Source organism: Suricata suricatta, chromosome 10 (genome assembly GCF_006229205.1).
Source record: "Suricata suricatta isolate VVHF042 chromosome 10, meerkat_22Aug2017_6uvM2_HiC, whole genome shotgun sequence".
Classification (NCBI taxonomy): Eukaryota; Metazoa; Chordata; class Mammalia; order Carnivora; family Herpestidae; genus Suricata; species Suricata suricatta.
This window is the reverse complement of record NC_043709.1, coordinates 98,252,911-98,278,434: the sequence shown is the minus strand read 5'-3', so window position 1 is coordinate 98,278,434 and position 25,524 is coordinate 98,252,911. Positions and strand designations below refer to the sequence as shown.

The 25,524-nt window shown below is 46.6% G+C and overlaps 1 protein-coding gene across 1 annotated transcript in view; it reads right to left on the bottom strand.

The window, feature by feature from the left end:
- VWF (von Willebrand factor) overlaps nucleotides 1–25,524 on the bottom strand; it is a 130,458-nt gene that overhangs the window by 25,934 nt on the left and 79,000 nt on the right. The window contains exons 24-38 of the mRNA XM_029953391.1: nucleotides 25,219–25,332; nucleotides 23,648–23,804; nucleotides 22,755–22,913; nucleotides 21,985–22,120; nucleotides 17,945–19,323; nucleotides 16,910–17,026; nucleotides 16,674–16,814; nucleotides 16,264–16,407; nucleotides 14,012–14,176; nucleotides 13,044–13,087; nucleotides 12,560–12,737; nucleotides 7,965–8,185; nucleotides 6,624–6,816; nucleotides 6,085–6,426; nucleotides 3,120–3,319 (exon numbers count right to left, since the gene is read on the bottom strand). Of these exons, the coding sequence (XP_029809251.1) occupies nucleotides 3,120–3,319; nucleotides 6,085–6,426; nucleotides 6,624–6,816; nucleotides 7,965–8,185; nucleotides 12,560–12,737; nucleotides 13,044–13,087; nucleotides 14,012–14,176; nucleotides 16,264–16,407; nucleotides 16,674–16,814; nucleotides 16,910–17,026; nucleotides 17,945–19,323; nucleotides 21,985–22,120; nucleotides 22,755–22,913; nucleotides 23,648–23,804; nucleotides 25,219–25,332 (3,690 nt within the window). The remainder of the gene's footprint in view (nucleotides 1–3,119; nucleotides 3,320–6,084; nucleotides 6,427–6,623; nucleotides 6,817–7,964; nucleotides 8,186–12,559; nucleotides 12,738–13,043; nucleotides 13,088–14,011; nucleotides 14,177–16,263; nucleotides 16,408–16,673; nucleotides 16,815–16,909; nucleotides 17,027–17,944; nucleotides 19,324–21,984; nucleotides 22,121–22,754; nucleotides 22,914–23,647; nucleotides 23,805–25,218; nucleotides 25,333–25,524) is intronic.

Sequence of the window (25,524 nt, the reverse complement as noted above, 5' to 3'; positions counted from 1 at the left end):
CCACCCAATAGCTCCCCTCTTTTTAAATGTGAACTTTAAATATCTAAATTCAAGAATAAATAATACAACTTTCCCACGATTTTGAGAGTGGACACCATCACAATAGATGGCCAAAATCGGGTGTTAAACCTCCTTTTCCAGGGATTTTCATTTCCCCAGGAAGCTTTAATGAGGAGTACCCGACGCAGGGGATAGAGTGTATGGCTCCTCAAAAGATCTTTCTGGCTAACACGTAAAAGCACCAGCAGCCACTCCGCAGCTGCACGACTTGTCTGGTTATGCAGCAGACACGGCAGCAGGTGGCGCTCCTGCACCAGGACAGGCCAACTCCCGCCAGTCCCGTCTTACCCACAGGGTTCCAGGACAGGGTGTGACTACTTCCAGGAGAGTACAGGTATGAGAGCTGGCTGGTAAGAGAAAACTGAAGTCTTCAAAGCCCCAGGTCAGTGAAGGGACACAGCAAGTCACCGTGCACCACCCACCACAGCCAAGGACCTGAGGGGAGGGGAAATTCGGGTGAAATGTAAGCCCTGGGCTGCCACGGAATGGCGGACACCAGGGAGGAAACGCAGGCTCCAGGAACTCAGTCCAGGGGTGATGGACGCAGTCCTCACTGCCCTGCACAGCCCCCAACCAGAGAGGGACAGCCAGTGCGCGGTCCCAGGGCCCCTCTGAGCCAGCCACAAGGCTCACGTGTTTACACTGCATTTTATAAAATAAACAAGAGCTATGGAAACTGGTAAATATTTTGCCCTTCCGAAGTTACCACCAGAGATTTATACCCTGGATTATTTCCCTGAAGAAAGGTTGTCTAGGCTTTATTTTTATGTTAAAGAAATTCCATTTCATGGAAATGTCCTTCATATTAGATTTTTATTCTTTCCCTGCTTTGCATGGAAAAATGGAAATTGCAGGTAGCCTGATAAGATACTTGTTTTCATCTATTTAAACTATACTTTCTGAAATAAACTGAAATGGGCATTGCTCCATTCATAGTTTTTGATTAACTAAATTTAATGTCACTTAGTTCTGAAATATATTTATGAGCCTGTTTCTGTGTCTAAAATATTGCTCTATTTGGAAGCATTCTTTATGCAACTCAAATGCATATTCCAATGTGTTGGATGGAAGGTGAGGGGACCAGGGAGGAGAAATAGAGTCAGAGGGGGTGAGTGGAGACACTAAGATAAAATTCACAAGCTTCTAGCTCTCCATATCCTGCAATCATGAAGCCAGAAATGCTTTGCAAACTTGAGCTTCCATCTCATTACAGAATGCCAAAGAAGAGGGTAGGGACCATTTCTGCCTCCCTCCCAGAGTACCTCACACTACCAGCAATTCCAGCCTGAAATTACCCTGGGCGCTGGCACCACACATAAATGGTACATATCCTTCCAGCCCAGCGAGAGGGAGTCCAGGAGCTGTGTGGATTAGGGAGAGCAATGTAAGCTTCTATGTACTCGTTTTGGAGAATGTGTGGCACAGGTAGTTACTTCATTCGGCAAGGTGAAATACAGCCATCCAGTGTGACCGGTCTTCCCTCCTAACTCATCTACTTCACAGTGAGAACAAATGGGGTCCACTTGGATGAAGCCCAGGGAGAAAACGGAGCAGATGAGAGGCATGCAGCTGGATGACCGCCCATGCTTACATGAAAACATAGTTAGCTCCAAGTTTAGCTCACAGTTCCAATGGCACCACTGGCAGGGCTAGAACATTATGGGCTGACCAGGTATGGTGCATAGGAATCCTGGTTTTATCCCCAATGCCTTCTGGGCCTCCGTGTGCTCACCTATTCAGTGGTTCATCTAATAATGATCCTGTGGAGTTTGGGGGAGAATCAGAGGAAAGGTCCATTTCCTGTCTTACACCATTAGGGAGAGAACAGTGTAGTTATTGAAATATTGTTTTCATCATTCTCTAGATAGATCAGCCAGCTTTACCATGTGATTAAATCTAGAAAGTCACCTCAGCTGGTTCACTTAATGATAAAAGTCCTCCCTGGTGATGGTGGAGATGTTAGGTCTTGGGTGTAGCCCCCAATCAGAGAATACACTCTCTTTTTCTAGAAGCCAAATCCTCTCTCCCTGTACCATGTTCTGTCAGAGATGAACAACAGGACCCCTGCACACATTCGCACTCACACAGACACTCAGTACCCCAATACAACAAATGTACGTGTTGTCGACTTTGAAGACATGACCACCGACTCAGGCCAAGATGGGGGAGAGTCTGGTAAATATTCTTTCAAAATGGACTCAATAACTTCTAAGGGACTAAAAGAATTAATTACTCAATGATTCCCAAGCACATCAGCCCAAAGAAGGCCTAGCAAAAATGCATTTTCCTACATTGGAAAGAGCACGCTCACTGGAGTCAGAGCTTTAAATACTGAGTCTAATCCTCACCTCCATCACTTACAAACCATGTCCGTGGGCAAAGTAAGCTCTCTAAGCCTGGGTTTTCTCTTAAAATTTTTGTTAAGTATTTATAAGATGATGTAAGACATCATCCCAGTGTGGTCAGTGGAACCCTGATCCAGGAAGATGTCACACACACACACACATTCACTCACTTGGCCACACAAACACAACTTCCATCGTCAGAAAAGTTTGAGAAGCAAAAGCCCTCTTAAGTACTGGCACTCCACATTAGTGCATGAAAAGCTCTAACGAGTCCTACCATAAAGAAACGTATCGTGAATACCCTGCAAAACACCTTCAGATAATGTTGAGATGATGAACATAGAGTGCTCAGTACAATGCAAAGTATACATCTTCATAATAGCAGACATCACCATATAAAATATTCTTTTCCCATCCCCTCCTAGGCTCCTACAGCCTTCTACTTACATGAATATAATGACAATAACAGTGGGAGTACTTATAGTAACATATGGTTAATACTCTGGGGTTTTTCACACAGCTGATATAGGACAGACCCAGGATTTGAACCAAGATGCACCTGGCTCCAACGCCATTCTGCCATACTGCTTCCCTATCCTTCAGTGATCCCTTAAGAGTTGACCTCTGCTGCCACAGCTGGGGGGCAGGTGTGGACAATCACTGGTGAACACCTCACCTACTGACCCGAGAGAGAAGCAGCCCCACAGCTCCTACCTGGTGCCGGACTCCATCCTTGCCGACGCACTGGGCACAGGCCTCCTCGGGGACACAGCTACCCTCCAGTAGGACTTGCTGCGGGGGACAGAAGCAGCCTTCCGAGGGATGGTCCCCACAGGAGCTCGTGTTGCCCTCACAGAGCCGGAAGCAGCCACGCTCACAGTGGTTGTACACCAGAGAAGGTGGGCACGACATAGCTACAAACAGAGAAGGAGGTCACACTCAGCCCACACCAACCGGAGGGAAACAGAGGCACAGCTGATTCAAAGAGGTTGATCATCTGACAAATGTGCTGGGGTGGAAATGGCTAATTCTACCGATTTTTATTCTATACAAATTTTATTCCATACAAATAGACCTTTCACTTAGGCACATGACCACAGGATAAATACCATTTCCCGACCTCCCTTATGGCTAAATGTAGTCATGTGACTAAGTTCTGATTATTTTTTCAAGGAACATCACTTAATTCAGTACCATTTGAACTTTTTTGACAATGAATATAGTAAGAAATACATTTTACATCATAGACCAGGATAGATAGATAACTAAACTATATATGTATAAGTATAACTATAGACCATGATATATATATATAACTAAAATAAGTTTCATAGAATACTACATAGAATGTGCTCTATTTTCTATCCTAGTCTATTTTTTTAAATTTTTTGTTTCAAATTTTTATTTAAATTGTAGTTAGTTAACATATAGTGTAATATTGGTTTCAGGACTAGAATTTAGTGATTTATCATTTACATATAACACCCAGGGCTCATAACAAGTGCCCCCTTAATGCCCATCACCCATTTAGCCCATCCCCCACTCACCTCCCTTCCAGCAACCCTCAGTTTGTTCTCTGTAATTAAGTGTGTTATGGTTTGCTTCCCTCTCTTTTTTTTCCCCTTTCCCATGTTCTTCTATTTTATTTCTTACATTCTACATACGAGTGAAATCATATGGTATTTGTCTTTCTCTAACTGACTTCTTTTACTTAGCATAATACACTCTAGCTTTATCCACGTCATTGTGAATGGCAAGATTTCATCCTTTTGATGGCTGCATAATATTCCATTGTATATATACATACCACATCTTTTTTTTTCTTCCAAGATTTTGTTTAAATTCAAGTCAGTCAACATAGCAATGAGAAAAGAATGAAATCTGGCCATTTGTAGCAACGTGGATGGACCTAAAGGGTGTCACGCTAAATGAAATAAGTCAGGCAGAGAAGGACAGATACCATATGATTTCACTCATATGTGGAATAGGAGGAACTTAACAGAGGACCATGAGGGAGGGGAAGGGGAAAAATAGTTAAGGAGAGGGAGGGAGGCAAACCATAAGAGACTCATACATACTGAGAACAAACTGAGTATTGATGGGGGATGGGGGAGAGTAGAGAAGGGGAGATGGTCATGGAGGAGGGCACTTGGGATGCGCAAGTGGGATGGAAACCAACTTGACAATAAACTATAAAAGAAAAATAAGTAAATAAACTCAAGTTAATTAACATATAGTGTAGTACTTGGTTTCAGGAGAAACCTTTCTTTAAAGACATCTCTGCATATCCTTTGTCCTTTTTCCATTCTTCCCTCATGCTGCCGTTTGGAACCTAGATGTGATAGCTAGAGCTCCATCTTTAACCATGAGAAAAAAGCACACCCAGGTGAGAACAGAGCAAAACACTAGAATCCACTTTGAGACCGAGAAGCCACTGGAGCCACCTCCCTCTGATCAGCTGTGTGACAGAATTTGCCTTGTCTCTTACCTGAGTCAAATCTAACCCTAACTGATGATGTCAGCCTGTATATCCTTGGGAAATCTTATGGGTCTTTCTTTTAAATATGGGTATATTTAATCCTTTAAAAATCCTCAAATTAAATAAGGAATCCACAGCTATGAAGAGTTGCCTGGAGAAAAGCTACAAGATGATTCACGTGTCTGACTCTGGCCTTGCTCAATCCCTTCCTAACGTTCTCACGGTGCTGAGGCAGGGGGCAGGCCTATCTAAGAATTTAGAGCACCAAGCATTTTCCTGTAAATGCACAATAGGTAGCCAGGGGCAGAAAAAGAAATTAGTAAGCAGAAAAGGACTATGGGTAACTCAGAGACTATCATTTGCCCCTTGATCTGCAGGCAGTTTGAAATGAGGGACTGCCATCTAATGGACTCAGAACACCGAGCTGGAAGGAACCCAGGGGTTGTCTAATCCCACAATCCTATTCTCAGATGCAGAAAGCAAGGTCCAGACAGAGAAGAGCCAATCATTTTCTGAGCTGGGACTAGGGCGCCCAAGTCCTCCAGCCACAGGTGAGATCTGTCACAGCTCTAGGGTAATAAACTCTGAGACTCTAAGATGCTGCATATATTGATTTCTCTCCAGAAAAAGTCAAGGATCATATTCAGTAACTGAGGATGCTGAAGTTCAGTGTTCTGGTCACGCCAGCACTCCCTGCGGCAGCTGATGCACTATGGTACCCCCACATGTTAAATGATAAATGCCAAGTCCAAGTAGGGGAACTGACATTCGGGAGGTATCTATACTAGCAATCCCATGGCATTTGTTATTAAGACATGCCTTAATATTTAGTGGCAAAATCCCCTCACACTTCAAAACCCTGCTCAGGCATGGCTTACTCTGTGAGCATTTGCTAAACTTGGTGGAATTTCAAACTCAATGTGACTGGTTGTGCTATACTTTGTTGATGCCTATAGGTGTCCAATACATTAAAGTCACATCTGTCTGCACTGTAGAAATGTTTTCGTTTGCACAGAAATTCTACACTCGAATAACTTAAACATCTACCATCTTATTTGATCCTAAATGGGATCCTATGTAATTGAAAAAGCAGGGATTTATCTTTAACACCCAGAAAAAGAATCTGAGGCCCCGAGAAGTTGAGCAAGCCCAGGATTAGTTGGTCTTCACGACTTCAGCAAGGTGCATATGGAGACTCACAGCAGAAATTGCTCCTCCTCCAGTCAACACAGACGCCTTTGGTCCGACAGAGGTGGGCGTACAGGGCAATCACGTCACACACTTGCTCCGGGTGACAACTGTCCTGCTGGCACATGGCATAAAAGGTGGCTGGAGCCAGGAGCTGGTGGCACTCGGCAAATAGGGCTGAGAGAAGGAGCTGGCAGTGGGAACTGCTGGAGGCAGGACATTGCTCCTCAGGAACAGGCTGGCACATCCTCCCCGGCTGCTGCACCGTCCACTCCTGGATGAGCGCCTTCCAGTCTGTGGTGACTGTGCCATCCCTCAGCATGAAGTCATTGGCCCCGTTCTCATCGCAGATCCCTAGACAAATGAGGAAAGACAAGGTTGTTAGCCCTGGGTGCCCACCTGTTGATGCTGGAGACCTGGCCATTCTCCATGCCCACCAGCGTCTGAACCTTACCACCAACTGGACCCCAAACATAAGCAGCCAAGAGTCCTGAGACCAGAGTGAAGAAGGTTTATAAATGCAAGGAGAACAGTCAGTAGAATGTTCTCACCACAGAGACCATACATCTTGGAAGCAAAGGTCTTGGGGCTGAGCTGCAGCTGGAACTCGTTGTTTTGTGGCGTGAATGTGAAGATGTGGCCAAGATGGTTGAATCTCATCTCATACATGATGGTGCCATAGACATTGACCTCTATGTCCCCACCCACGTATGGAACGGAGACCAGTCTTCCATTCACTGTTGGCTGCCCAAAGAAGAAAATGACTCATCAGTGGTTATCACTATAAAGAATCCTAGAATTTCGTCTTCGCTTCTTCCTGAGGCTACTGACAGTCCCTACGCATCTGCCACTTTGAACCCCAGTGTTATCCACAAACTCTGATACCTAACAGCTCTTCTAAGATAAAGGTGTTTTGCAGAACTTGACAGGAGAACAGAGCATTAAAATCTTATTCAGATGGCCATGCTCCTGGAGCCTGAAAGCCCTGGGTTTAAAGCCAGCCTTGAGTCTGTGTACATTCAATGGAGAAGGGCAACCCCTTCCGGATACACTGAGAAAGTTGCCTTTTGTCAGCTCCTCAGGGCAGTGCCTCCAGGAGCATCTCACAGGACTATGTTAAGTCCATGTACATACGTATGTATGTATGTGTGTGTATATTTTTGGTCACTAGCTCTTTGGAGGCCCTACTCTACATCATGTCAAACATATTCAAAGGTACTCATGTCTCATGGTGAATATAATTTTTGCTGTTAAAGGTTTTGGAAGGCTTTTTATCCTTTTGATTTTAAAAGTTTGGGCTGTGAGTTACTCATTTAATATAGGACTAGATATAATTTTTCAGCAATTAATGTACATATTCAGAAATTCTTACAAAATGAGGTTACTACAAGTTACTTTCACATAATGGAATATTTGTGATTTCTAAATGAATAAGAAGCTGTCATAACATACCCTATTGTAAACAATCAGTCAAACATTTATTTTTATCAGTGTTGCAGCTTTCCTCTTGAATTTTAGAGCCACACATTTGATCAGGCCCTAAATATTTTCAAAGGCCCTAATGTAGGCCCTAAACATTCTTCTTTGCAAAACTCACAGGCCCTGTGCACTGGGCTCATCATGCCTGCTAGGTAAACAGCCTAGGTGTCTATCTCAATTTTCTGCCAGCACCAGAAACCAGCACTAGATTTGTAATTTAATGCTACCTAAAATGGATCCTTTTTTTGTCTCCCAAATCTGAGCCCAGAACAACATGAAATCATCCCACAAAGAAGATGAGAATAAACCTCTCCTAAGAAGGTGGCACTCTGCTGGCGGGGCAGAAGGCCAAGTCCCTAACAGATACACCAGCTAAAACCAAGTGCCACCAGAAGCTTGTTGGCACCTCTTACCTGCATGTCACTCTGGAGCTCAATTGAGAGGCCGTCGTGCTTCACCTCAATGGACTTCAAGCAGGCCTGCCTCGTCTCAGGGCTGCAGGCACTGTTGTGCAGAATGACCTCTAGGTCCTGCTCCTTGTTTTGAAAGAGGACATATGAACAGCTGCCAGTCAGCTTGAAATTCTGCCCATCAAAGGTCACAATGTGCCGGGAAGAGCTGCCCATGCACACACCTGAACAGGGGAGAGCAAAAGATGGGTGTGACATTATCCAAACTCCCACACGTGCCAAGAGGCAGATCTTACCAAGTCGCACACAGATAGAACTGAGAGCTGAATGGGCCCTTTAAGGTCATGTAGTCTAACTTCCTCTTTCCTACAGATTAGGAAACTAGAATTCTGAGAGGTAGAGAGAGTAGCTTTGCTAATAACCCTTGGCCAGTAAATATTTTTCTAGAGAAGGTCTAGAAGGACAAGTATCACATAAAAACATGGAAAATTATACAACCACACTTCCCAAAAATTTTAACGTGCAAAGTGAATGATCTCCTCTATAGGGATGCTTTGGCTCAGGGAACAAAGTTAAGTTTCGGGGCTGTTAAGACTTGTTGAAATCATGAGGAGCGAAGCGTATCGTGAGCTTATGAGCTCATTGTAAAGAAAGTTCATCTAAAGACACATGTGTCCTCTCAAGCTGCCAAGTTTCTAATGGTACAAGTGGCCATGTTGACTTGGTCCCTTAAGAGATGATCACACGAGAGAAATATTTCTGAAGCCAAAACAAATGATTGGGTCTCCACATTCCCTCGTTTGCCACTCATTCATTCACACGATCAGCAAATTCTCAAGGGTCCTATTAAAACACCACTTGAAAACACTCATCATCTTGCATCTGCATAAGATGATTCCATAAAAATCCCCCCATGGAAGGCTAATTTGATTTGAAAGCTAATCTTAGGCCTAACTGATGTTGGAGATGACCTTTCGAGAGCAACCATGACCACAGCTACGGCGGTGGGTAAACGAAAGCCCAAGAGCTGAAAGGCAGACCCAGTGGGTCTGTGAGGCTGCACTGATGTCCTTCGTTCACACCAGGTCGAGGGTACCTCCACCTGCCTCCGTGACCTGTGCGTCAAGCAGCACAGCCACTAACAAATGAATGGGCTGCATACACCATCTGTCAGAGCTGAACAGCCTGCCAGGAGCTCTTTGACTCAAAACCCCTTGAGACCTGGAGCAGTCAGTCACTCCCAAGGGGCACTTGACACGCACACAGGGTGGTTCCCAACACTCCAGCTGTGGAGAGTGTCACGTCTTCAGAAGATCAGCCCCTCTGCTATGAGGATGTCACAAGTCACAGGCAAATAATATTAGCTCGCGTGTGGCAAACTAGAGAGAATGGCTCTGCCCAGCGTCACATAAACTGTTACCGCAAAGTGGGTGATTCAGAGCCAGAAAAGCTCAAGACTGACTTCTGTTCCACCCTGTGCTTATACTGTGACCTTGGAGAAATTACTTCACTTCTATGGTCCTCTTCTAACCCCTCTGCTGTCTTTGAACTGATAGAGAGGACTTCTGGGTTATGTTTTTAAGCAAAAAAAAACCCAAAAAGGCAAAGCTCATTTGTGAAGAAGGATGAACCCAAAATCAATGAGACTGGTTACCTGCAGGGAACATAAGTGGAAACAAGTAGAAAGCATGGAGGAATGGGAGGAGTGGAGTGACACTCTGAATAAATTTTTCTGTACATTCTCACATTTGCAACCATGTTAGTAATTCATGTACCAAGAACAAATGAATAAACTCAACAAGGATGGGGGATGAGGGAAACTCGAAACGGAATACAAACAGAAACAAACTGAACTCATGGTCATAAATAACATAACTGCACTGTAGGGAGGGGAGACACTTGCCTAACTAACACGGGTTGGGGGGCATGTACTAGGTACTCAAAGACAAAAGACAAAAAGAACTGCATATGAATATTGTACTCTAGTTAGTAGATTTGTTTTTCATCCAGGCATTGGTTAGCAATTCTGAAACTACTTTATGTGTATTCTGGGATCAAGCCAACATATAAATATATCGTGGATAATGAGAGCCAGATTCCTTACCATGTGAGAGAGGGAGGTGGACATGTCAAAAGGAGACAAGAGTCAAATTGAAAGGGTTCCCGTTAGCCACATCTGAGACCATTGACCAAGAAAATAAATAATGCTAGTAATTGATTATACCCCATAGAACAAAATAAGAACCAATAAGTCCATATTGATACAAATGATTAATTGAATTAATCAATTACAGAGAAGGAAAAGTTCTTCCTTTCAATGGAATTCCAACTAATAAATGTGGAAGGGATGATGGAAATAAAAAATCACTATCTGGCAAACACCACAATAAAAATTGTTTCAGGTAAGGATCGTCAATGCATGGTAAACTTCGTGGGTAAAAGTATATTTCCATAGTTTCAAAATATCTCTGTATATGATCATTATTAACTGCAAGGAGGAATACAGTAACTTTATGAAAAACCTGGTAAAAATTACCTAAACCAGGTGATCAAACTTAACGTCACTTGTAATGAGACAAATTGATATCATGTGTCTCCTCTTGATAAACCAAAAAAGACACAACATGTCTTCTGGGGTATTCTTAACAAAATGCGTAACCTGAATCTAACCCAAATTGAGGGACATTCTACAAAATTACTAGCTGGAACTCTTCAAAAAGGTCAAGGTCGTAAACATCAAAGACATACTAAGGATCTGTTGCAGATTGAAGGAGACGACAGAGACATGACGACTTACTGTCATGTGGGATTCTGGATTGAATCCTACATCTGAACAAAGGACATTAGTGGGACAACTGACTAAAACTGAGTAAGATGTTTATAGGTGTACATTATGGATGTTAATTTCTGATTTTGATCATTATACTGTGATTATATAAGATACACCAATCTGGGTGAAGATACTGAGGAATTCTTCGTACAACTTGTACAGCTGTTTTTGTAAATCTGAAATTATCCAAAATAGAAAGTTTTAAATGTTTTTTTATTTTTAAGTGTTTTTATGTTTAAAAACATAGCCCAGATCTAGTCTATTGCTTCTGATAAAAGAGAGTATAAAGAGTCAAGGTTATAAAAGGAATCAAGAAGGGTATTGAGGGACAAGATTTAAGAAGACATTTGTTTGCACAGAGCTCCTATTGTATTGTAAGTGTCACACCCCCAGGTGCCCCAATAGGAACAACCAAGCCTTGTGAACAGGACTTTCAAGAGGCCACTCCCAGAGATGGGTTTGTGTGCCACACAGTTACGGGGACCCTGGACCAGTGTCTGAAACTTAGCCTGAAGAATGTAAAAGAGAGAAGCTATTACCATTGCCCAGAGGAGGCCAGACAGAAGAGAGGGCTTGCTACTGTTTGGGTAAACAGGCGCACTCCACTGGGGGCCAGAGATAGCACCTACACAAGAAATGACAGCCTGGCACTGTTCTAAAAGTGATCCTGTCTAAGAGACCTTCTACTGTAGGGTCAGAAGGACCCCAAAACCAGAAGCTTGACAAGAAGAAGCAGCAGCCAGCCCAAGGATACAGACTCCTTCTGTACCCCAAGATTATCAGAGGAATAGAACAGGGAAGCCTCTGAGAGCTGACAAGGAAAAGCGGTTGCCTAAACACCCACTAGGCTAGAGAGTGCAGAGCCCTCTCACAGAAGCACCGGTTACAGGAGAACCTTCTGAACCCCCTTTTATCTGCCCTGCCCCAGTCCTAAGCTGAGGGAGAGGCAGAACACACCCCTTTCTGGGGTGCAGGCAGCACAAACTGGGAGTAGGGAGCTGTTTTAACTATAACTCAAGTTTAAAGTTTTGGTTATTACACAGGATTGGACACCTAATTACCAAGGTGAGCCTTTGTTTTATAACTTAAGGTAACCATAGAACTCTTTATGATTAAACAGAAATGACACAGGTCTGGTAGCATTCTTATCCAGTCCAGGGAGATAATTTATCCTACTAAATAAACTGTCAAGGGAGGCTGAGGAATAAAATACAGTTTTGGTTTTATCCCACTGGTTTTGTCTGTTTAACATAGTAACTATATGCCAGCCATTTCTCCCAACCATGAGGCAGGGGGCTAACCGACCCCCAGGGATGAATGCCCTCCACAGGCCTGCACAGGATGGAGGTCACTATGTCCTCCTCATAAACCAGACCACTGTGATGATGTGCCACAGCACCCAACTCCCATCCAGCTCTAGGTGTGAGTGGAGAATTTTCTGGGGGACATCATTCTACTGTTCCACGTCTACAGCACAGACTTCTAATGACTGACTTGCCAACAGCCAAGTTGAGAAATGACCTCAGAAGATGAATTCTTCCTTCTGGTTATGCTTTATCAGGGGAGGTGCTTTCCAAAGACACAGAACAATGATCCCTGGGAGTTAATGAAAATATATCCAAAGGACACTAGAGGGAGGGAACATGGGTGAAAGTAGCACTCTGCATGCAGTGAGGCAGGAGAGGGCTTCTGGTCTACCTCTCTGCACAGCTGTGCTAAAAGCTCTGCTCCTGTACCACCATCCAGGCTGGTGAAGCATCGAACTCACATGGGCAGGTCCAGCGGCAGCCACAGGTCTCCTCCACCCTGAGAGGGGACTGGCTGTTGGGGCATGACGGCCTTGGGCCCCGGTCACAGTTGACTCGATGACTCTTCAGCAAGGTCTGGCCATCTGGCAGGCAAGTAACAGTGTGGCACTGGTCTGGCAAGATCCAGGTGTCTCCAGGCTACAGAAGAAAGAAGCAGATCGATGCAGGTGCAGGATGAGCCAGTCCTGCACTGAGCCCATCAACTGGGCAACTGACCCCCTCTGGGGACACAGAGACTAGGACTTGGACATGGGCCCAAGCAGCAAGGATGCAGAACACAAGATTTATGGGTGGAACCTCCCCACACAGCCATACACATGCACAAAAGCAGGATATAGTACTAAGAGAGAGAACCGGACCAAGACTGAAGGAGGAAACAGGGGAATAAGCATCCCAAATACTCATTTCTTATCTTCCTTTCAAAGTCAGCTGAAAGGAACTCACTCTCTTCTCATTTCCTTCCTCATCCATGCAAACTCCAACAAACCCTGAAACAGACACAATTAAGAGCTGAGTTCCCACTCCCATCCCACAGAAGGGGCCATTCATGAAGTCTGATTGGCCCCTAGGCTAGTCCCAGAAGGGGACTTCACTCTGCAAAAAGAGGCTGAGCGGGTTTGACCGTTAGCATGCAGGTCCACCAGGTTAAGAGGTGGTCACCCTGTGGTTCTTTGGGCATGCTCTGTGGTTCTCAGTAACTATGGTGATAACAACGGTAAGAACCCCCCAGTCCCTATAGGGCTTGAAGCTTCTCAAGGTCAGATTCTCCTTCTCCCATTTCATATGTAGATCAGTGCCTACTGAGAGAAGGGGGAAGAAATGAGGCAAGATCCCAAAAATTTGAGAGACCTTTAAGGGTCCTTCCAGGAGAACTATCTTCCAGCAGGAAAGGGCAATAACTCTAGTAGGCTTTGACTCACAGCTGATCACATTAGGAAAATAAATAAAATCAGGTAAAAAAATCATATATGGTAAAAAATTCTAACCTAAGTCAATTTAAACTATGGGACTTTGATATTAGCTTTTATGTTATTGTTTTTATAAGGCCCTAAATACTCATGCTGAGGGTGAATGAACATAGGGCCTGGGGAAGAAGACCATAGTCTGCAGGATGCTGGGGTTCCCTGCTTCTGTCTCCCACTTCTTTGTCCAAGATCACTCTGTACCAGTAAGCATGGGTTGTCTCTGCAAAATTCTTGATGGACAGTTAGGATGGAAGGAGGGCTTTACATAAAGAACTTACTGGTAGCTCCTTGGATGTTTGTAGTACAAACTTTCTATGAGCAGAAATTTAAAGGCCCTGGTCTATGTAAAAATCTTCAGTCAAGGCCAGATCTTGTGCATGGACACTTTCGGGTCTCTAGAATGGGGTTTTCCTTTTGAGGGGGTATGAAAGGCATTATGGGACTTACCAGAGCACAGCTTGTGGAAGAAGGAATTTCCTAGGGTGACCAGGGTGGGGAGGTCTTCGATTCGCTGGAGCTTCACCATCTTGGAGCTGGCCTTTGGGCCTGCCAGGATCCTCAGCTGGGCCTCGTCATACCGATCCCCAATTCCAATGGGGATCACTGTCACTCCTAGGATTAGTAGAGGAATAAGAAAGAGTCTGTGTCAACATTCTTTGGTCAAATGGGCCCAAAATTGACTGACCTGAACCTATCCCCAACACCTGTAAAGAGCTTCTAGATTTCAGCACAGCTCAGGTCATCATCTCATGGTTCCTGGGATTGAGCCCTACATCAGCTCTGCTGACAGCATGGAACCTGGTTGGGATTCTCTCTATCCTTCTCTCTCTCTCTCTCTCTCTCTCTCTCTCTCTCAAAATAAATAAATAAACTTCAAAAAATAAGTCTATTACAATAATTCAGATGGGACACAAGGGTGGCTGTGGTGGATATAGTATGCATGGCAGGATTCCCAGTATATTTTGAAGACAGGGCCATAGTTTGTGGATAGATTGGACAGCAGTATGAGAGAAAAAGAGGAATCATGGATGCTGAGGTTTTTGACCAGAGCAGTGGGAAGGCTGGGCCTGCCATTTTCTAAGGCAGGAAAGACTACAGAAGGAGATTTGGATGTGAATTCGGTTTATGTTGAGTCTCTCATTAGAATGTGTGGATGGAGTTGAGGCAAGAGATCCAGGCTGGCAATAGGAATTTTGAAGCCAGTGGTGTATAAATGGATTTAGACTCAGGATGCTGAATGAGACCACCCAGGGGGTGAGTGTAAGAAGAGAAGAAGAAATGTCATGGGCCTGAGCCTGGGGTACATATGTGCCCATTAACAGATGAGAAACTGAGGCTCTGAACAGTTAAATGACTTGCCCTAGAGCATCTCTGTTTCCCCCAGACTGCAACTGCTTCCCTTCAGATGAAAGTCTGTCTTTGGATTCTTGATTCTAAAGAAGAAAAATCTCCATTATGAAATTCTCCAATTCAATTCTCCAGAAAGTTCTAGGTATTTGCAATTTGTTTCAGGTTAGAGCTGATTTTCTACCAGCAACTTTTCAGTTCTTGTCATCTCATTGTATCATCCAAATGTATATCCTTTCCCTTTGGGGATCCTTTTCCCTAAAAGAATAACATTCATAAACATGCCCCCTTGATTCACTCAACAAATATTAAATGGCCACCTATTTTGTGCATCATGCACAGATGACACAAAAGTAAGATGTTGCCCTTGCCTTCAAAGACCCCCAGTTGTGCAAGAAACAGATATGTAACAAACAAACACAGAGCGATTTGTGCATTTTGAGTTGTTTGGGATGTGATACAGAAAAGGGAGTGAATAACTCTCTTAGGAAGACATCAGAGCAAAGACAACTCCAGAGCAGGGCTCTGAAGGACGAACAAGTCTCCTGGTGGCCATGGGAGGACTTAACATCACTCTAGTCACCCAGCCCTCCCTGGGCATGACACCACCTGCCCTGGCTCATGTTCTGTTGCTCTTCACAGCCTAGGCTCTCATGCAGCACCAAGGCTGGCTCATGACTGCATCTGTCCCCGTCCTAAAGCAGCACCCTTCCTCTTGTCCGATTAAGCACCCCAAACCCAGTAGGTGGGTACTAGAAGAGGGCTCAGCACATGTGAAGATCTGATGGCCCCCACCACCCCATAATGAGTCACTCTGGCCTCAGACAGGGTGAGGTGGTAAGAGTGGAGACAGAGCAAGGACACCATGCCGCTTCAATTTTTTTAAATGTTTTATGTACTTTTGAGAGAAAGAGACAGCATGAGTAGGGGAGGGTCAGAGAGAGAGGAAGACACAGAATCCGAAGCAGACTCCAGGCTCTGAGCTGTCAGCACAGAACCTGATGTGGGGCTTGAACCCATGAATCGTGAGATCATGACCTGAGCTGAAGCTGGACACTCAACCAACTGAGCCACCCAGGCACCCCATCCACACCACTTCAAAAAGGAAAGGTGTGGAGGTCTGACCCAGCCCCAGCCCTGGACACAAAGGGAGGCATTAAAGGTAACAGCTGAAAACATGCAGACAAATGAAGGACAAATGCATATTTATTAGTGTTTGGTTTCTAAGTAACACAGGGATTGGGCCACTTCCTGCTGTTTGGAACCAGACCATGGGTGGCTATTAAGCATTCACACCATCAGGCCATCCTCTAGCAGGTCAGGAGAGTCGGGATTACACACTGGACACTTACGGTTAGATCTGGCGGCATCGGCCGCAGCATCCACCGAATCCGTGGAGACATCCATGACCAGGATGACCACCACCTTTGAGGCTTCAGGTCTGGCACCATGGAATTCTGAGGTGACATATCGCACAGCAAAGCCCAAAGCATCCCCTGAGAATGAAGAACAGTCCACACCTAGTCAGTCCTCACAGTAGGAAATGCTGGGCATCCTGTCTCATGGCAGATCCTTAGGTCATCCAAACAGAAGGATTCAGAGACATACACACGTGAGATCCAGAATAGCATCACGGCCCACACAGTACAGGGAAGGAAACTAACCCAATGAGCAAAGTGACTGGCCAAGGTCACTTAGTTACATATGCCAAGAATTAAGACCAGATGAAACTCCTGCCTCCCAGCCCACAGCACCAGGTTACCAATTTGGTTGGGGCCTCCTTCCTGCTGCATGAGGTCCACGAGGCTCAGCAAATGGACTTTCTCATAAGCCAAATTCCACTGCACATCGGTGGTGGTGATGCTTCCATACTGCAGCACTGACACCTGAGTGAGGCGAGGCCCTAACAGGAAAGAGAATGTGGGACTTGCGCTCTGGACCAGGTGGAGCCCCAGAAAGAGCTCCTTCCCAAGCCTCTCCATCAGGTGCATCCCTCACCTATGTTGGCTTTTGAAATGAAAGCCTTGGCGAAACTCTTCATTTCATCAAAATAAGAAGCTGGCAAGCTGGAGGAGCCATCCAGGAGGAGGACCACATCCAGGGGCTGGCTGCAATCTGCAAAGATACCAGGAGGGTGGGCACCCAGGTGAGCACACCAGGCCCATAGCAACAGACATGGCATCCAAGGTCACGCTAGATGTTGCCTGCCATGCAGCACCATGAAGGGGAGGGTGCGTCCACTGGTCCTGCACGATGGTAACATGGGCTGGGAAGGAGTGTAGGGGGACCATGAGTACCCCAGGTCTGGAGACGTTGGGAAAACTCCAAATCCACTGAAAGGTGGTTTAAATGCCTATAAATGAGAGCAAGAGGCAGCTCCTCCCTCAGTAACTAGAGGCTGCAACTCTTCTAGAATTGAGCAAAATATTGAAGAGTAACAGGGAGATGGCCAAAGGAAATGGAGTGGCAGCATGGGGCTGGAGGGCGACTTGTATGCTCTCAGGTCTTGGGACTGGTGAACGTGCTACAAGGTATTCCAATCTAAACGACAAGTACACATGCTAACATTTGGGCACAGAGTCATGATCACAGCACAGAAACAACCTCTGGCCTGAAAACCATTCTGAGACTTGATCAGATGATGCTATTACTGTCCTCCTCAGTAGCTTAAACAAACCTATGGCTCTGGTTAAAAAAAAAAGAAACAAAGGCTCTTACAACAAGTGTGAGAATCAAGAGACATTAAAAGGAAGTTATTTATTCTGGTGTTAGTGTTTCACTAATAGTGTAACACGAATGGTTTTAACAATAGCCTTGTATAACCTTTGAATTTATAAGCACACTAAATAAGAAAAGATCCTTCCCCGCAAAGGATCGCAGACACATCTCCCTGGCTGGGAGGTAAGGAAACAAGGGTACTCTAAAGGCGAGGGTTTGACTGAAGACACAGAGCAGGGAAGTAGGATTAGTACCCAAGAACTGCATCCCCACCAGCCCTCAGCAGCCCTCTCACCAGGCCAGGTGCCCACATACCTGGGGTGGGGGGGAGTGTGGGGATCTGCAGCCCCTCTCCGGAGCAACACCTCTGCAGCACCAAATCAGGAGCCTCCCGGGGAAGCACATCAAAGTCCTGGATGAGGATGGGGGCATTGGGCCAGCCGAGCCGCTCCAGCTCCTGCACGTCGGCATGAGGGCCCACTCCAATGGGTACCACCTGGATGTCCCCAGGCATCCGCTTGATCTCATCAGAAGCAGGGTTTCCAGTGACCATGTAGACCAGGTTAGGTGCCTGCTCCCGGTCCCCCTGGCTGGCCGAGAAGCTGTGTTCAGACAGGTACTGCAGGGCCAGTCCGGTGTTGGTCCTATTGCCGCCCTGGTATCGGATCTCCCGCACCTGCTGCAGGACATCGCCCTTGGACTGGGCCTCCCTGAAGGTATACTCCACGGCCACCATGTACGAGTACTGCAGCACTGTGATGTGGATGCCATCCTGGCCCACGTCCATGCGCCGAATCACCTCCTCCATGAATTCCCTGCTCTTGTTAAAGTTGGCCTCACCAATTTTATCGGACCCTTCCAGCACAAACGCCACGTCCAGAACCATGGACTTTCTTTTGGGTCCTGGTGATGAAACCCCCAAGAGCTCAGGACCCACAGTGACTGGTAGCATAGGAGGGTGCCGGGTAGGGGCAGGTGGTTCAGGGGCAAGGTCACAGAGGTAGTTGATAATCTCGTCCCTTCGCTGCTCCAGCTCATCCACACCACTGAGTTCAAAGGCCTTGTTCTCGGGGGCCTGCTTCTCAATGTTGCGGATCTGCTTGAAGTTGGCATGGGGCCCAATGCCCACTGGGATCAAGATGACTTTCTTCTTCTTCAGGCCCTGCACGTAGCGGTTCAAATTTCGGGCCAGCCTTGGGGGCTCCTGGCTGGCCATCAGGAGCAGGGCAATGCGGGATGCTTCGGGGCGATCGATCTTGCCAAAGATCTGATACAGCGTGTACTTCAAGACTTCGCTGGTGGAGGCCACCTCGCTGCCCGGGTACTTCACCTGGCTGGTGATGCGCCGCAGCTCTGAGGGTCGCTTCCGGTCCCTGAGCTGGATGTAGGCATGGGAGCCGTCGTGGTACTCCACCACAGCCACACGGATCCGCTTCTGGGAGATGTGCAGACGCTCCATCATGCCCACCACAAACCCCTTCAGCACTTCGAACTCGGCCTCGGATAGCTTGGAGGAGCCGTCTAGCAGGAAAACCAGGTCCAGGAGCTTGCTGCAATAGAAGCTGTGGAGGGGTGGCTCCGGGGTGTCCTCCATGTATGGGGTGGTGGTTCCGACCGGGCCTTCAGTGGGGGGCACCACTATGCCTCCAGGCTCCCTGCAGGCCTCACAGGTGAGATTGACACCATTGCAATGACTACAGTAGAGAGAAAAAACCAGGAATGGTTCAGGAAAAACCTCTGGACACTTCTCGGCCTATGTGGAACCATCTTACGTATATTCCTATAAAACTGCCTGCCTGGCCTCCCTGAGCTGAGCTCCCATGAATCACTCCCCACCTAGGTGATGCAGCATTTTTTAACATACGTCTCCGAATAGCACCCCTATCCATGCATCACTAGGCCTCCCTTTATTCTAGAAGCCAAAGCTTTAATCTATCATAGCACCCGAGGAAGAACCTTTCTTGCTTCTAGTCTATCCACACTGCCATTCAAAGTTGATGTCTTTTCAACCTACATCTCTAGTAACATAAATATTTAATTATAAACCAAACCTTCCAAGTGTCTCCAAAGATAAATATTGTTCTAAAAGATTGATGCTGACCAAGACTTGTAAAGGTCCTATTGAAGATAAATGCTTTATGGTATTTATTGTGATGATTTAAGCTGCATGAATTTTGTATAATAGGTTAGGCCTTGGGGCACCTGGGTGGCTCAGTCGGTTGAGCATCTGACTTCGGCTCAGGTCATGGTCTCACAGCCTATGGGTTCAAGCCCCTTGTTGGGCTCTGTGCTGACAGCTCAGAGCCTGGAGCCTTCTTCAGAGTCTGTGTCTCCCTCTCTCTCTGCCTCTCACTCACTCAGTCTCTGTCTCTTTCTCAAAATAAAATAAAGACATAAAAAAATTTTTTTAAAGAAAAGGCTGGGCCTTAAGAAAAAGAGAAAAAAAAGTAGAGTAAAAACATTTTGGAAAGATGAATAAAGACTCTAAATTCCAACTTTGTCCCAGAACAAAGTTGGGAATGTCCAAGATGTTAGGGGAAAAGACAGTGGCTTGTTCATTCATTCCTCCAGTGGCCATGTGGTGAGCATGTCTGGGAGAAGCTGGGTCCTGCACCCAGCCCCAAGCACATACTCTGAGTCTATAGCAAAGCACTTTCCCTCACACAAATTCCTGCCCTACCAAACCAAGTTTTGAGATCCTTCTGGTCACTTTTCACCAATGTCCTAGAAATGGCAAAGTATGCCAGACTACAAGTGAAATCAAGCTGCCCCCTGGTGGACACCCATAGAGGTTGGAACCATCCCCTATTTGTACTCTCTCCCTTTGAGGCAACCTGCCTTCAGCACTCCTAGTAAAGCTGAGAGGCAGCAGTGCCCTGAGCCCTGAGCAGTGTCTCTTATGGCTTGCCTCCCACACAATGTCCCCAGCCGATTTTGGAATTGCTGCCCACAGCTGTCTGAAGCCACAGTGTGTACCCTGGTAGCTGTCCCTTTCCATGGGAAGCTTGGAAAGGGCTCTAAACTCTCACACCTGTGTGGCTCAGAACCTCAAGTCAGTATCGGCTTCTCCCCCTTCTTCATTCCTTACGGTCTCCGTTTCCACATGGGGAAGGTGGGCAGGCAGGATTTTACGGGGAAGTTAATTCTTACTTCCCCCGTGGCCCACACAATTTATTGCTTCAATCTTTGGTTAACAATGCATGAGTGACATACTCTCTAGTTTCCTGTGTCTGCTTGAAAACTCACCCCGGGCAGTGTTCCACTTGTTTGTACAGATGGTGGTGGTGGGGTCTGATTCTGGCAGCTATGGCCACAGCCCTTCCCCAGAAAATTTAAGTTCTCAAGTTCAAGTTCCCATACGGTTCTATCAGTGTCAGGTCGTGGTGTTAAATACATCAACATCTGAACACATGTCCCCTACTTGGGAGCAGAGCTTCAGAAAGCTCAGAGCTCACCCTGAGGACTCCTTCTCACCTCCCCAAGGGCCAGTTCCCAGAGGTAATGCAAGTGAGAGCTCAGGGTGCAGTGATGAGTGTCTTCCCTCCCAATTACAAATACCCCATCCTGGGACCTTGGCTGGGGTCTCAAGGTATCTATGTCACACTGAGGGGTCTGGGGACTAGATGTGACCTCCAGGGACAGTAATGTGAGAAATAGGAGAGATGATTCATTTTCAAAAGTACCAAATAAAAGCTGGGCTGTCTAGTTAACGGTACGTTTACAACCTATTGGAAATATGTGTGAACCCCCCACCACAATGGAGTCCCAAACCCTTAGACACTTCACTTCCTGGTTCTTTCCCCTCTCCATTTCTTGGGCTTATTTCCACAGGTTTTGCAATGGCCATGCGCCAAAGAAAATAAGGCAGGAGGGACTGAAAGTCTCTGTGTCACCTCAGAGAATGTACATGGAGGCAATACAGTAACCTCTAGTATTCAGCCAATGAAGAACCAGGGGAGGGACTTCCTGCCAAGAGGTAAATTGTCTGCTGTAACTGCTTGGGTGTGCCTGTCCATCAGACACCTGCTCTTGCCATGGTGACTAAAGCCTCATTTCACTGTGCTCTGAGTCTCCATGTCCCTCCTTTCATTGGGTCAATGGGCTTAATTCTAAGTGAAAGACTATATCCTTCCAGAAGAGAAAAGACTACTTCAGACAAAACTACTTCAGTCTCTCCAGAAGTGTTTTCTGGGGAAGCAACGTACTCTATCCTTAGAAGAGAGAGAAGTAAACTCTAGAAATAAAACAAAACAAACACTCAACTTCTCAACTCACACAGAAAATTCTTCCCGAAACCTACATCTCTTAATAGGCCCCAGAGACCATTACTTCAAATACCAGGGGATCTGTTTTACCAAATCTGGCAGTGCTCAGGGTCATCGGGGTTCAAGGTGATTTTCTTTCCTGAGGCCAAGCGACGACCAGCCATCTCACACACAGGACAGTCTTCAGGGTTGATGCAGGTCTGCAAAAGCTCATCCAGGATTTTCCCTGCATGACAAACCCCCCGTTAGGAAGAAAACTCTCACCTTCCCCACGAGAAGACTCGCTAAAGGGGCCTGCCCAGCAGCTAGCTCCGCCCGCCCCCTCAAGGGCCACCTCACCACTTAGAAAGCAACTCTCCTTCTTTGGGCCTCAATGTATCCCTCTGCAAGACTGGGAGGGGGCATTCCTTCCCCCTAACTCACCACAACCTGAGCCTCAGGACGAATGAAATCTTATCTCCAAGGCTGTTTTCACTCCACCAAAGAATATAATTGATTACTGTAAATCTGTGCTATCCAATAGAGTAACCAGTAACCACAGGCGACTAGTTACATTTCAATGTAAACTGACACTAAATAAAATTGAAATTTCAATTTCTCAGACACAGGAGCCACCTTTCCACAGAGCTTTCCCATCATTCCAGAAAGTTCTAGCAGAAAGTGCTCTCAATGGTAAGCCCATAAATAGGCAGACACAAGCACGGTATAAGGAGCTGAACTTGACAAAAATCATAGCCGGCCTGGCTTGGATGAAAAGGCATCCAGAAGCAGAACCCAGGTGGTAAAAACAGGACAGGGCACCTTTCCTGACAGCCCCACCCTGCCCCCCAGCCCTCCAGACCCAGCGGCAGGTGCCTTACCAGGAGGGCAATGTGCATGGCAGCCTTCCACACACTGCACAGGGCATGCCAGTGGCTCAGGGTGCTGGCACGTGATGGGACAGGCCGGGGCACAGCTGTTATAGCGCCACTCACACTCATACCCGTTCTCACGGAGGTTCCTCTCCTCGCAGCTCTGGGCTGTGTAGATAGAACACGAGCAGGCACCCTGTGCCACCCAAGAAGACGGGACAGTACCGAGACCCCAAAGAGATGGTGGTGAGACCCATGCTGGTGATGGCCCTGGGGGAGGTGACAATGCCAGTGGGGAACTGAGCAGCGTGGGAGTCACCAGTACTAGAGGCTGCCCAGGTTTCAAAGCACCTAAGCCAGAAACCTAATGGTTTTGAATCTGTTCTCCATATAAAAACAATCGGCTGCTCCCACCCAAGGAAGACTCTCTATAAATAATGTATGTGTTTGTTGATCACTCACATTGGCAAATATAATAGCATCTATTAAAGATATTGAATTTAATTAAAATATTGACTTCCTTCTTCTCTATATCACTGTTCCATCTTCTCCCTTTTCTGGAATTTATCTACATATTAATGTCTTCAATCACTATCCCCTGCCCCTCTTCACTCACATCAATGTCTTTTTTTTTTAAGTTAATTTATTTATGTTGGGGTCGGGGGGACAAAGAGAGAGAGAGAGATAGAATCCCAAACAGGCTCCCTCGCTGTCAGCACAGAGCCCGACATGGGGCTCAATCCCACAAACAGCAAGTTCGTGACCTGAGCTGAAATCAAGAGTCGGATGCTCAAATGACTCTCACAAAGGAGTCCGCCCACACCCCACTTTCAGGTCTTAAAGTCTAGATCCATGAGGGGTGAGGAAGGGTGTCTGAGATCACAAGGGACATCAGGACTCACGACACAACGTGGCTGTCCTCCAGGCCACCACCTTGCCGTGCTGGGCACACACATGGGCGTAGGCAGCAATGGTGTCACAGAAGCAGGCACAGTCCCCAATGGACTCACAGGAGCAAGTGTCATAGATGCAGACATCCAGGAATGGGTCAGGGTCCACCTGCAAGGAAGCCTCAGGGTGGCCTCGGCCTGGGCAGAACTTAGGAACCCTGGCTCTTGGTCTGGGGGAGAATATTCTGGTGGTCAGAGTAGGGCAATGGGGGCTCCAGAGTAGAAGGAGAAATGCTGGTCAGTGGCCCTAACAGGGAGTGGGTACAAAGACATAATAATTCCAGGCCCTAATCTGGATTCTAACAAGAAAAGCTGAATAGAGGAGTGTTGCTGGCATTTCATAGGATGTGATATGCCTTCGAATGTTTCAGAAGATTCTCTTCCATCCATCTTCCCACCTACCTGCTCAGCCAGCCAGCCATCCCCATAACCCACACCCAACCTCACAGGTGTTAGCTGTTTCCCCATAAACACAACCAGACATACATGCTGGCTGCCTCCTTCCCTTGCCTCAATCAGCAGAATGAAGGAGGAAACATATCAGGTCCGCTCACGTCGCCTCACTGAGGTGCTATGGGGCCATTCTGCTGGACCATAGACTGGTCTGGGCCCTCTGGACTCCATCCCCCAAGCCTCCCCACTCACCACCACATTCGACCTCAGTAACCCCTTCTCACCTTCCCTGCCCCCCCTCCACACACACACTACTGCACACACTGGCCTTTTCCAGGGTAGCTGTGGTAGGAATGAATTCAGACATTAAGTGCTCCATTGCTTCCAAGACATTCCAACAATCATGATCCCCCAGGCTGCCTCACTATCTCCCTTCCTCCAACCCAAATGCCCAGGGTTTCCACCCAACCAGGCAACCCTAGGTACTCTCCAGAGTATCCTCAGGGACTAAAAGTCACTCCTATGTGGCTGTGTGCATGCACATATACATATATACGTGTACCCATACAGACACCAACATACATGTGCATATACACTCATACAGAGACAAAGAGAAAACAAATTGAACTTTGGGGAATTGCCTGTCACCATATGAGATAAATACCCAAAAAGAAGTCATAAAAAGAGGGCTTGAAATCCCTACAGTATAGACCAGAAAAGAGTGTCCGTCGGACAAGAACCCAGGACTAAAGTTTTTGTGAGGGCAGAGGTTGCTCAGGTCAAGCACATGGCAGGGACAGAAAGGTGAAATTCCTGGCTCTAGTGTTAGGGACAAGGTAATCTGTGGGGGAACAAGCTCTAAACTGAAGCTGAAAGAGAAGGATTGTCAGGTGCCCAGAAGAGCTCCGCCTTGCGAAGAAGAAAAATGATTCACTAGGCATTGCTCTCTTCATACACTGTCCTTTATGCTTTCTGTTTCCCAGCCTGAAGCTGAGAAAGGGAGTAAAGAGGTGACTTGATAGAAACCAATTCGAAGCCTCCAAGGTGGTGTCCACACCACACTCCAAGTGCCAGAGCCACTGGGACAACCCTTAGCAGTCTTCTGCCTCCATTTACCCCACGGCCCTCACCAGCCTGTTGCAGTCCTGGAAAATATCACTGGTGAGGATCCTGCAGGAGGAATCCACCATCGTCTGCTTCATGATGTTGTTGTGACAGGTGGCAGGGGACAAGTCCAGTGGTACCTGGGGAACAGGGCAAGAGGACACAGTCAGTCCAGAAGGATCCAAGAGACCCTCTTCTGGGACCATGCCTCCACTGCAGTTCATACCACCCCATCCTCCACCCCCACTCTCCAACCCCCATAAAACTGATGGGAAGGTTCGAGGAAGCATGTGTCTTGGGTTCAGTCCACACCAAGACCCCAGACAGACATA